Below are 13,301 nucleotides of genomic sequence, written 5' to 3' on the forward strand. Positions count from 1 at the left end.
GTACAGGCGGGGAATATGCAAAAGGCATCGTTAGTGAGGCAGGCCAAAACTATCATACACGGGAGGATTAAATTACGGGAAAAACAGAGCTCCGAATAGAAGTGTGTCACAAAACAAACAATACCTCACAATGATGGGGTGCAAAGAACTGAACTGATGAATGCCCTACAGGTGTAGTACAACATGCCGGTTATTGGGATCTGGAGAGTGAGCTGCGTTCAGGGGATCTACGTGTTTGAGAGTGTGAGTTGGAAGCAGATGTTACAAAGTGGTTATGAAAGGCCATGAAACTACCTTTCAAATTATATATAATATAACCAACTTTGAAAGCACCAGCTACAACTATTGTTTAAAAATCGCCCATATTGTGCCATTGACTTTAGAATGTTGGAAGGTTGCCCATAAAAATTCCATGTAATGAGGCAGCTATGTTTTGGGATTTTAACTATGGTGACACAAAATTGCACACTCACAGCTAGAGCTGGGTTTAAAAAAAATTGTAGATACAGGGCGCATTAACCCCACAGAAACCTTTTTCCAATATGGATGCCAAACAACTCAGTGGGGTCTTATTGGACAATTGTACATGACCATACCTGTATGAAATATAATTGTAGTATTCCCCAAAAACTCTCTGAGTGATGTAGATACACAACCACATGAGCCAGGTGTGCCAGATATATAAAGTTGTTAAATTACTCACAGAATTGTGGTAAGAAGCTGTCTGAATCCCTGATTTCTGAAGATGTTAGGATCATTAATTGCAGTATTTCATCTTCAAACTTGTCAAAATGGATATGTACATGTGAATAGTCATGGATGTGAACTGATTAAAATGATATACAATGTTATCCTATTAACTGCTTTCATAAAACAGGACTAGAAACTTGCTGCATACATTACAATGTAAATGTGTAGAATTGCATGAAATTAGTTATATAATTGCTAAATCTTCTCTCTGCTGTCAAGAGGGGGGCTGCTAAAATGTTTTGCTCACATATTCGCAGCCACGGCCATCTACTTTTAGTGATCATTTGTAGAGTGGCTCTCTATTTGCCCTCAGCACGCATTTTTTCAACATTCTGAATGTCTACAGAATCCATGTGTTCTTCTGAAATATGATCACAGAAATACTGGACAGTTTGAACTCTTAATATGGTGGTTGTAATTTGACAATTACAATCATGGTCTTGAATTGGACTCGCATTTTTCTGGTCTCGCTCTCGGAACCCTCATTTTTCTGGTCTCTCTATCACCAAAGTTGCAATCCAAACACATAGCTACCCCATTACATGGAATTTTATGGGTAAGCTTCCAACATTCTAATGTCAATGGCACAATATGGGCGATTTCTTTATAACAGTTGTAGCTGGTGCTTTCAAAGTTGGTTATATGATATATACTTTGATAGGTAGTTTCATGACCTTTCAGAACCACTTGTCAAACAAAGTTTAAAATGTATCAGATAATCCTTTTTAAAGTCATTTATACAGGTCATTCTGATATGTACCCTAGAGGTCAAAATATTTTTTGGGGGGGTATTTTTTTCTAGACCTTCATAAACACAACCAAAATATTATTTTTCCGATACATTAAATATATTTATTAGACTGTTAAGAATGTTGACGTCCAAAAGACATGTCATTGGCACAAAGGGGGATCCAATGAGGCCAGGCTTTTAGTGTTAATGTATTGCGCTATATACCAATTCTGGGGTTAATTTGACTAATGGTTTATTTTAAGCTTTTTGAAATATTTTTAGTCTTATTTTTATGATATTTCACATTGTTCGTCTGCATAATTTAAATCTAACTCTAATTTGCATGAGGCTAAGTCCACTTGATCAATAGCTATCTATTAACCTATGCCACTGGTGCCAATGACATATATAGTGCCTCCAACTGGTCTGGTGCAGCCATCTAAGGTTGCAGTGACATTATATTCACATGTCCTTTGTGTGGTGGACCATTCTTGATACACACGAGAAACTGTTGAGCGTGAAAAACCCAGCAGTGTTGTAGTTCTTGACACAAACCAGTGTGCCTGGCACCTACTACCATACCCCGTTCAAAGGCACTTAAATATGTGTTCTTGTCAGTTCAGCCTCTGAATGGCACACGTACACAATCCATGTCTCAATTGTCTCAAGGCTTAACAATCCTTCTTTTAACATGTCTCCTCCTCTTCATCTACACTGAATGAAGTGGATTTAACAAGTGACCTCAATAAGAGATCATAGTTTTCACCTGGGTTCACCTGGTCAGTCTGTCATGGAACAAGCAGGTGTTCCTAATGTTTTGTATACTCAGTGTACATAAGATTTACATACCAATTTCCATGGCCCAATGTCCATCGGTTCAGTTCTTGTAGACCTGGTGTGATATGATGTGTGGTGTAGCGTGGTCGAATTTTGATGCAGCAACTAATAATTCTCAAATTCATTAGAGGCTAATTCATTGAGTCTATATACAAAATCTGGAGACAATCTGACATACGGTTCATGGGGAGAAGATGATTGCAGATGATTTTGAGCATTAGCGTTATATACCAAGAATAAGTTGTTAATAGTTTCCTTGTTTTTTGTGATATCAATAACAAATACAGTGTGGTTCATCTTAGGGACGTCCATGATAGTAATGAAAGGCTTCAAGTTGATTGGCCACTGTAGAGTGGATTTACAGTGGTTTAAATGGACAGGTAAAATCCATAACGCAGCCATCTTTTGACCAATCGCTTAGCTTTTCTCAAACTAAGTTAGGACATGTACCATGGGCCTACATTACAAAGTGGTCTCATTTGGACTCATGGTTCATGAGAAGAAGATTTTTGAAGTATTTCTCTTGCATATTTTTGGAATGTTAGAGTATGTGCTAATATGCCTTTACTGGTATAAGTGTGGCCATCTTTGAATGCATCAACCTTATTTTCTCACTCTTTAGGGATTATTGTGATTCGCGCAAAGACCACATTTGGAGTGAATATGAAATTTTATGATTATTTTAAGCACTAGTGTTACATAGTAGAAAAAGTTAATTGTTAATAGCTTCTTTATTTTTTAAGATATTCATCATGGTAATGTCTTTGATGACCCCACAATGTTTCAAGTTGACAGTTAATTGTAAAGTGGATTTACAAAGGATTTAAATGGACACGGAACATCTGATTTATCAATAACTCAACCATCGCTTAACCAATCCCTTAGGTTTTTTCAAACTAAGTTAAGAGATGTAGCATGGGCCAACATACTGAATTTGGTGTTATTTGGTGTTAAGGTTGTAGAATTGTAAATAATTAATATTGAAGAATGATGGAATTAAAAGCCAATTATGTACTGTACCTCTGGGTTAAGACTAAAGGCTTTGGCTGGTTTCCCAACACACATAAGGTCAAAGATGATCTCTTTCATGGCAAAGTCCAGTCGTTCCTGTGGTGGAAGAAGAGGGTTTAGAACAGATTTGTAATATTGTTGCTGTTTTTCATATCATCACATTCACATCAGAGAGGAAGGCTCTACAACACCCTCTCAATTGAGTATCTTACCTAATTATTTTCAAATCTCATTTTGCTCTTTTGTAGCTTTGGCAACTAAACTGCATGGCCAAAAGTATGAGAACAGCTGCTCGTCGAACATCTCATTCCAAAAACATGGGCGTTAATATGGAGTCGGTCCCCCCTTTGCTGCTATAACAGCCTTCACTCTTCTGGGAAAGCTTTCCACTAGATGTTGGAACATTGCTGCAGGGAATTGCTTCCATTAAGCCACAAGAGCATTAGTGAGGTCGGGCACTGATGTAGGGTGATTAGGCCTGTTCGATGGGGTAGAGGTCAGGGCTCTGTGCAGGCCAGTCAAGTTCTTCCACACCGATCTCGACAAACCATTTCTGTAAAGACTTCGCTTTGTGCTCGGGGGCATTGTCATGCTGAAACAGGAAAGGTCCTTCCCTAAACTGTTGCCACAAAGTTGGAAGCAACAGAATTATCTTGAATGTCATTGTATGCTGTAGCATTAAGATTTCCCTTCACTGGAACTATAGGGCCTAGCCCAAACCATGAAAAACAGCCCCAGACCATCATTCCTCCTCCACCAAAGTTTACAGTTGGCACTATGCAATGAGGCAGGTAGCATTCTCCTGGCATCCGCCAAACCCAGATTTGTTCGTCAGACTGCCAGATGGTGAAGCGTGATTCATCACTCCAGAGAATGCGTTTACTTTGCGCCAGAGTCCAATGGCAGCGAGCTTTACACAACTCCATCCAACGCTTGGCATTGTGCATTGTGATCTTAGCCTGGTCTGCGTCTGCTCGGCCATGGAAACAGATTTCATGAAGGTCCCGATGAACAGTTCTTCTGCTGACGCTGCTTCTAGGGACAGTTTAGAACTGGGTAGCGAGTGTTGCAACCAAGGACAGGTGCTTTTCACGTGCTACGTGCATCAGCACTCAGCAGTCCCGTTCTGTGAGCTTGTGTGGCCTACAACTTTGCGGCTGAGCCGTTGTTGCTACTACACGTTTCCACTTTACAATAATAGCACTTACAGTTGACCGGGGCAGCTCTAGCAGGGCAGAAATTTGACAAACTGACTTGTAGGAAAGGTGGTATCCTATGGCGGTGCCACGTTGAAAGTCACTGAGCTCTTCAGTATGGGCCATTCTACTGCCAATGTATGTCTATGGAGATTGCATGGCTGTGTGCCTGATTTTATACATCTGTCAGCACCGGGTGTGCTGAAATAGCCAAATCCACTAATTTCAAAGGGTGTCCACATACTAGTGTATGTGTGTGTTTTCTATACCTGTTTGCTCCTCTCCCTGTAGGTTTTACAGACGCTCCTCACCCCTTGGCTACATCTCTTCTAACTTAGTGTACCCTGCAATTAGAACCCATGTGGAATTTCGGGTCTCTGGCAGCTTTTGGAACTGCCAATCTGCGGTCAAGAACGCAGAGTTCATCTCTATGCTGCCCTTCAGTCATTTGACTTTTTGGCCCTGACGGAGACATGGATCACCACAGAGAACACTGCTACTCCAGCTGCTCTCTCTTCATCTGACTACGATTTCTCTCATAGTTCGAGAACATCTGCTCGTCGAGTTGATGGCACAGGGCTACTCATTTCTCCCAAGTGTAGATTTTCTTATTTCACACTCTCACCTGTCCATCTCCTCATTTGAATTCCATGCTGTCACTGTCCCTTGTCCACTCAAGCTTAACATTGTTGTCATCTATCGCCCACCAGGTGCCCTTAGAGAGTTCCTCAATGAGCATGACACCTTGATAAGTTAATTTCCTGATGATGGCTCACCGCTCTTCATACTTGGCAACTTCAACATCCCGATTCATTTCTTTCCACCTCACTCTTTCCCATCCGTGTCTTTTTTGACCTCACCCCTTTTCAGTCCCCTTCCACTCACAAAGCAGGCAATATGCTTGACCTCATCTTTACTAGAGGCTGTTAGCCTACTCATCTCACTGCAACCCCTCTCCAGGTCTCTGATCAGTACTTTGTTTCCTTTTCTGTCTCCCTTTCCTCCAACGCTAGCCCCTCAGTCCCTACCCAGATGCCGATGAGCCATTGCAATCTTCGTTCTCTCTCTCCTACTACTCTTCATATCATCTCTCCCGTCTGCTAAATCTCCCACCTTTCTCCTCCTGCCTCTTCGACCCTACTCTCCTCCCTTTCCTATGACTCGCATTGTACCCTTACCTCTCGGCCGGCTCGGCCCTCCCCTCCTGCTCTGTTGCTGAGTGACTCATTGCGAGCTAACAGAACAGGGCTGCTGGCAGCTGAGCAAAAATTTCGGAAAACTAAACTTCCGGAGGACCTATCATCCTTTCACTCCCGCCTCTCGATCTCCTCTTCCTCTGTATCCACTGCTAATATTACTTTTCTATCATTCTAAATTTCAAGCTTCTGCCTCTAACCATAGGCAACTTTACCACCTTCTCCTCCCTCCTTAATCCTCCACTCCCTCCTCCCTCTCTGCGGACGACTTTGTCAACCGCTTTAAAAATAAGGTTTACGACATCCGCTCCTCATTCACTCAGCCTATTCAGTCCATTGGTCCCCCTCACACAGAACTACCTTACGCCTTGACCTCTTTCTCTCCTCTCTCTCCAGATGAAATCCTGCGACTAGTGAGGTCCGGCAGTCTAACAACCTGCCCGCTCGACCACATCCTCTCTTCCCTTCTCCAGACCATCTCTGGAGACCTTCTCCGATTCCTCCCTTCCCTCATCAACTCATCCCTGACCACTGGTTGAGTCCCCTCTGACTTCACAATGGCCAGAGTCGCATCCCTCCTCAGGAAAACCAACACTCGACTCTTCTGACGTAACCGGTATCCCTATTTTCTTTCATTTCAAAATCACTTGAGCGTGCTGTCTCTGAAAAACTCTCACGCTCTCTCTCAGAACTATCTTCTTGAGTGTCTGCTAGATGACTGAACTGTAAAAAATGTAACGTTTTTTTATTGTGCATGCTTCAGGAAAAACTAACATAAAAGTTCTAAATGTTTCAATAATGATAATCTTGTTGACAGCAGTTTACCTGTGCAATAAACTGGATAATTTTGACGAAGATGTTGAGGGGCATATCTCTGGGCACCACACTGCGAGAGCCCTTGGGGAAGAGTGTTGTAATGATGGTGTTGAGACGCCTGCAGGAGAACAGGGGGGAGAGAGATAGAGAGAGAGAGAAGAGAATAGAGAAGAAGAAAGAGGAGTGTGAGGGAGAGAGAGAAGAGAAGAGAGAAGAAAGAGGGGGGAGAGAGAGAGAGAGAGAGAGAGAGAGAGAGAGAGAGAGAGAGAGAGAGAGAGAGAGAGAGAGAGAGAGAGAGGAAGGGAGAGAGAGAGAGAGAGACAGACTAAGGATAGAGCTTCGGGGAATTCAACACAGGACAAACATTCAACAGATGAGATACATAGGGATCACAAACAGTTAGAACTGACATAGATAAAAATGTTACATTGGATTGCTTTACACTGGCTGGCCTGTATGCCGTTGTCCCATTTCTTAACAAGTGTTTTATTTTAAGCCTGGTTTATTTCCGGGCTAATTACAACGTGTTAAAGGCTTGACCAGTTTGTTATTCCTCCTGTGGTATGGTCTGTGTCCCAAATGGCAACATATTCCCTATATAGTGCACGACTTTTGGCTAGAGCCCTATGGGCCAAGGTAAAAAGAAGTGCGTTATAAAGGGAATAGGGTGCCATTTGGTACGCATCCCTGGTAATGTGTATCGTCTGAGTTCTGCCTCTTAACCTACGAGCCGAGCCCTTATCCACGGCCTACTACACTAGTGTGTGTGACTCTAATACTAAAGTCCCCTGGCTCATCTTCCAATGAGAAAGAGCTTTAACTCCCTGTAGTGTGATGATCATCAGCCAGTCCCTGACCGTCCCTGGCCTACCTCCCTCCCATTTCTCTCATCTCCCCCACCCACTTTCTCCATTTTCCTTCCTCCACCCTCCTCCATCCCTCCTGGTGTAACAGGCTGCCTGTTTACAGACTGGGCTTGCTACTCTGACAGGTAAAGAGCCAAGTCAACCAAGTCTCCCATTATCAACGAAGGGGAGGAGACTGTGTGTGTTGGTGTGTGTGTATATGTTTGTGTGCATGCACTCGTGCATGCACCTGGGTATGTGTGTTTGCATGCCTGCGGGTATGAATGTGTTCTTGAGTGTGTTGGGGAGGGATGCAATATATAAAAACACTTTTTTTCTCTACAGTTCTACCAAGAGAAATAACCTAGTCTGTTCGTGAATATTATATGTACACAGCTTCCTATGGGTGCTGCCATGCACCGGTCTCTTCTCCTTGTCTACGTCCTAAATTGCACCCTATTCCCAATTTAGTGCACTACTTTGGTCCCTATGAGCCCTGGTCAAAAGTAGTGCACTACGTAGGGAATACGATGCCATTCGGGAACGTAGACATTGTGGCTTCAACATTGAGAGGAGTGACCTTGGTGGAGGATGTTACGTGCCACACAGTCCAGTGTAGCTGGGAGGTAAATGGTTGCAGTGTTGAACACGATCAAGATATTTACAACTGAGTTGCAATGTGTATGTGGTGCTGTTTGTAACAAGCTGTATTTTGTGGAAGAATTTACATGACATGCCACAAAACACAAACATTACAATTGCTGTGTGAAATTGGCTGCGTTTACACACGCAGCCCAAATCTGATCATTTTTCCCACTCATTTGTCTTTTGACCAATCATACCAAAACATATATTTTTCAGAGCTGATCTGATTGGTGAAAAGACCAATTAGTGGAAAAACTAATCTGAACTTGTCTGCCTGTGTATACACAGCAGTAGAAACATTTACCCTTGCGTAGCAGTGTTGCTCTCACACTTGATCCTGATCATGTAGACCCACAGAAGACGGTAAAGAGACTCCAGGGCTACACGCGCCATCTTGGGGTCCTTACTCTGCAGACACAGACAGACCGACAGACAGACTTGATGTTAGTACTGGTTGGTCCTGTGTGGCTCAGTTGGTAGAACATGGCGCTTGCAACATAAGGATTTGTGGGTTAGATTCCCGCTGATTGCAGTACAGTACCTTGATGTTGGAGAGGCAGTTGTTGAGGAAGACAGTCCATTTGTTGAGGAAGAAATGCTTCTGGCTGACACACAGCAGACAGGTCACCAACGGGTAGAGAGCCTAGGACACACACACACAGTAGACATGTCACTAAGGGAGACAGAGCCAGCATGGCGTTTAGTTCTATGAAATCTTCATTGCTTCAATGATGTGTGTGTTTAAAGTTTATTCACCATGTGCACAGGATGCAACAGGTGTAAAACAGTAAAGTGAAATTCTTACCTTGAGAGCTCTTTCCCAACAATGCACTTATAATAATATAGATAATAATAGAAAATAGAAAAAATTATAAAAGTAGGAATAAAAACCACGCAAGAAGTACGATGAGAGTTATAGAACAAGTATATACAGGTCAGTGTGAGTACCTTATTCAATGTGCAGGGGTACTGGAGTAGTTCAGGTGGGTTTATACATAAGTGACAGGTAGTAGGATATACATGTAAATGGCTGAAAAGTGACGAGTATCTGCAATATACAGTCAAAATACTTATGGTGTTATACTTATGGAAATATATACATGTAAACAGGAGTAATAGTGACCAGTAGTAGGATAAATAGATAAATACTGTACTAATGGTGACGTCAATCAATAATCAATGGACAGCAGCATACTAAATCTAATCAATAATAATTTTAGCAGCAGCGTAGGGTGTGTCTGAGTGGGTAGAGACCTGTGGATGGGCATAGAGTCACTGGATAGTCTGTGGGAGAGGGGGAGTGGTAGTTGTTAGCCATAAAAGTCTTATGGCCAGGGAATATAAGCTGTTTAGGAGTCTGTTTGTCTGAGCCTTGATGCACCAGTACAGCCTGCCGGATGGGAGCATGGAGAACAGTCCATGTCTCGGGTGGCTGGAGTCTATGGCAATTCTTCATGCCTTTCTCAGACACCGCCTGGCATGTAGGTCCTGGATGGCTGGGAGCTCGCCCCCAGTCATGCGCTGGGCCATCTGCACCACCCTCTGTAGGGCCTTCTGGTTGTGGGCGGTGCCGTTGCCATACCAGAATGTGATACAACCAGTCAGGATGCTCTCAATGGTGCAGCCGTAAAAGGATCTGAGGGGCCATGCCAAATCGTTTCAGCCTCCCGAGGGAGAAGAGGCATTGCTGTGCATTCTTTAAGAATCTTCTGGTGTTAGAGGACCAAGTTAAGTCCACTGTGATGTGGATACCGAGGAACTTGAAGCTCTTGTCATGGGTAAAGGAGTACAGGAGGGGGCTAAGCACACACCCCTGGGGGGCCCCCGTGTTAAGGGTCAGTGTGGCAGAGGTGTTGTTGCCTACTCTCACCACCTGGGGTCGGCCCATCAGAAAGTCCAGGATCCAGTTGCAGAGGGAGGTGTTTAGTCCCAGGGTCCTTAGCTTAGTGATGAGCTTTGAGGATACTATGGTGTTGAACGCTGAGCTGTAGTCAATGAATAGCATTCTCACATAGGTGTTCCTTTTGTCCAGGTGGGAAAGGGCAGTGTGGAGTGCAATAGAGATTGCGTCATCTGAGGATCTGTTGGGGCGGTATGCAAATTGGAGTGGGTCCAGGTTTTCTGGGATAATGGTGTTGAGGTGAGCCATGACCAGCCTTTCAAAGCACTTCATGGCTACAGACTTGAGTGCTAACAAGCTGACTACACCGCTCGCGTCGCGTGTGCGCGTTGCAAAATAAATTTAGAAATCTATATTATTCAATTATTGCACCCACACTGTTCGCGCACGCCAACGAGCATCTGCGTTGCAAAGGGCTAAAATAACAGTTAGTTCTATTTGTGACGCAGATCGCGCTGCAAGTCCTACCTCTCCCATCTCCTCATTGGTTTATAGAAGCAGGTACCCACGTGCCATCTCCTCATTGGTTATACCCACGTGGGAGACTGAAAGACGAACGAGGTCGGTGGCGGTAATGCACCTAATTTATGAAAGTTGCCAATTGCAATATAAAGTCCAAAGAAGAAAAAGCCTGGAAGGAGGAGAGATGACTAGAAATGTTTCGGTTGACCATTTTATGTGTGGATTAATTGTCGGAGTAGAGGACCTTGTGCATTTCAGGTAAAATAACAACTCAATGTTTATATCCCAGGACAAATTAGCTAGCAACAGCAAGCTAGCTAAATAGGACAAATTAGCTAGCAAGTGCAAACTAGCTAGCTAAATTGCCATAAATGTTTAATGCTTTTCGACCTGTCCCCAAACTAATGTAATTGGTTCAGAGTTTGTTTTGATATTTTAAACTGCTTGTCGTGATCGCGTTTGGTGTGGGGGGCGCACGATGGTGCACGCGCGCAGCCGGTTTGGGTTCCGTGTAAGGGTCGGTAGTCATTTAGGCATGTTACCTTAGTGTTCTTGGGCAGAAGGACTATGGTGGTCTGCTTGAAACATGTTGGTATTACAGACTCAGTCAGGGACAGGTTTAAAATGTCAGTGCCAGTTGCCAGTTGGTCAGCGCATGCTCAGAGTAGATGTCCTGGTAATCCGTCTGGCCCTGCGGCCTTGTGAATGTTGACCTGTTTAAAGGTTTTAATCACATCAATGACGTCATCAATGCACTTATTGATGAAGCCAATGCCTCAATGCCATCGGAAGAATCCCGAAACATATATTCCAGTCCGTGCTAGCAAAACAGTCCTGTAGCTTAGCATCTGCGTCATCTGACCACTTATTTATTTATCTGAACGAGTCACTGGTGCTTCCTGGTTTAGTTATTGCTTGTAAGCAGGAATCAGGAGGATACAATTATGGTCAATTTTGCCAAATGGAGGGTGAGGGAGAGCTTTGTATGTGTCTCTGTGTGTGGAGTAAAGGTGGCCTAGAGATTTTTTAACTCTGGCTGCACATTTAACATGCTGGTAGAAATGAGGTACAGTTGAAGTCGGAAGATTACATACACCTAAGCCAAATACATTTATATTCAGTTTTTCACAATTCTTGACATCTAATCTTAGTAACAATTCCCTGTGTGGGGTCAGTTAGGATCACCACTTAATTTTAAGAATGTGAAATGTCAGAATAATAGTAGAGAGAATGATTTATTTCAGCTTGTATTTCTTTGTTGGACTTTGTTGTCCTTAAGCCATTTTGCCACAACTTTGGAAGTATGCTTGGGGTCATTGTCCATTTTGAAGGCCCATTTGCGACCAAGCTTTAACTTCCTGACTGATGTCTTGAGATGTTGCTTCAATATATCCACATAATTTCCCTCCTCATGAAGCCATCTATTTTGTGAAGTGCACCAGTCCCTCCTGCAGCAAAGCACCCCCACAACATGATGCTGCCACCCCCGTGCTTCATGGTTGGGATGGTGTTCTTTGGCTTGCAAGCCTCCCCCTTTTTCCTCCAAACATAATGATGGTCATTATGGCCAAACAGATCTCATTTTTTTTCATCAGACCAGAGGAAATTTCTCCAAAAAGTATGATCTTTGTCCCCATGTGCAGTTGCAAACCGTAGTCTGGCTTTTTTATGGCGGTTTTGGACCAGTGGCTTCCTCTTGCTGAGCGGCCTTTCAGGTTATGTCGATATAGGACTCGTTTTACTGTGGATATAGATACTTTTGTACCTGTTTCCTCTAGCATTTTCACAAGGTCCTTTGCTGTTGTTCTGGGATTGATTTGCACTTTTCGCACCAAAGTTAATCTCTAGGAGACAGAACGCGTCTCCTTCCTGAGCGGTATGCATGCTGCGTGGTTCCATGGTGTTTATTCTTGCGTACTATTGTTTGTACAGATGAATGTGGTACCTTCAGGCATTTGGATATTGCTCCCAAGGATGAACCAGACTTGTGAAGGTCTTCAGTTTTTTTTCTGAGGTCTTGGCTGATTTCAGAGGCACTGAGTTTGAAGGTAGGCCTTCAAATATATCCACAGGTACACTTCTAATTGACTAAAATTACGTCAATTAGCCTATCAGAAGCTTCTAAAGCCATGACATCATTTTCTGGAATGTTCCAAGCTGTTTAAAGGCACAGCCAACTTCGTGTATGCAAACTTCTGACCCATTGGAATTGTGATTAAGTGAAATAATCTGTCTGTAAACAATTGTTGGAAAAATTACTTGTGTCATGCACAAAGTAGATGTCCTAACCGACTTACCAAAACTAGAGTTTGTTAACAAGAAATTTGTGGAGTGGTTGAAAAATGAGTTTTAATTACTCCAACCTAAGTGTTTGTAAACTTCCGACTTCAACTGTAAAATGGATTTAAGTTAAATCCCACGGCCACTAGGAGCACCACCTCTGGATGAGCATTTTCCTGTTTGCTTATGGCCGTATACAGCTCATTGAGTGCAATCTTAGTGCCAGTATCAGTTTGTGGTGGTAAATAGACAGCTACGAAGAATATAGATGAAAACTCTCTTCGTAAATAGTGTGGTCTACAGCTTATCATGAGATATTCTACCTCAGGCGAACAAAACCTCGAGACTTCCTTACTATTAGATTTCGTGCACCAGCTGTTGTTTACAAATATACACAGACCGCCACCCCTTGTTTTACCAGAGGCAGCTGTTCTATCTTGCCGATGCAGCGTAAACCCCGCCAGCTGAATGTTATTCATGTCGTCGTTCAGCTATGACTCGGTGAAACATAAGATATTACAGTTTTTAATGTCCCATTGGTAGGATTTTCGCGATTGTAGTTTGTCTATTTTGTTATCCAATTATTGTACGTTGGCTAATAGTACTGATAGTAGAGGCAGATTACCCATTCGC

The 13,301-nt window shown here is 43.1% G+C and overlaps 1 protein-coding gene across 7 annotated transcripts in view; it reads right to left on the bottom strand.

The window, feature by feature from the left end:
- Nucleotides 1-13,301, bottom strand: part of LOC139547551 (protein furry homolog) — a 236,771-nt gene that overhangs the window by 139,956 nt on the left and 83,514 nt on the right. For all 7 annotated transcript variants that reach the window (XM_071356440.1, XM_071356436.1, XM_071356437.1 and 4 more), the window contains exons 11-14: nt 8,568-8,669; nt 8,331-8,434; nt 6,546-6,654; nt 3,338-3,424 (exon numbers count right to left, since the gene is read on the bottom strand). In XM_071356440.1, the coding sequence (XP_071212541.1) occupies nt 3,338-3,424; nt 6,546-6,654; nt 8,331-8,434; nt 8,568-8,669 (402 nt within the window). The remainder of the gene's footprint in view (nt 1-3,337; nt 3,425-6,545; nt 6,655-8,330; nt 8,435-8,567; nt 8,670-13,301) is intronic.

Source organism: Salvelinus alpinus, chromosome 21, assembly GCF_045679555.1.
Source record: "Salvelinus alpinus chromosome 21, SLU_Salpinus.1, whole genome shotgun sequence".
NCBI lineage: Eukaryota > Metazoa > Chordata > Actinopteri > Salmoniformes > Salmonidae > Salvelinus > Salvelinus alpinus.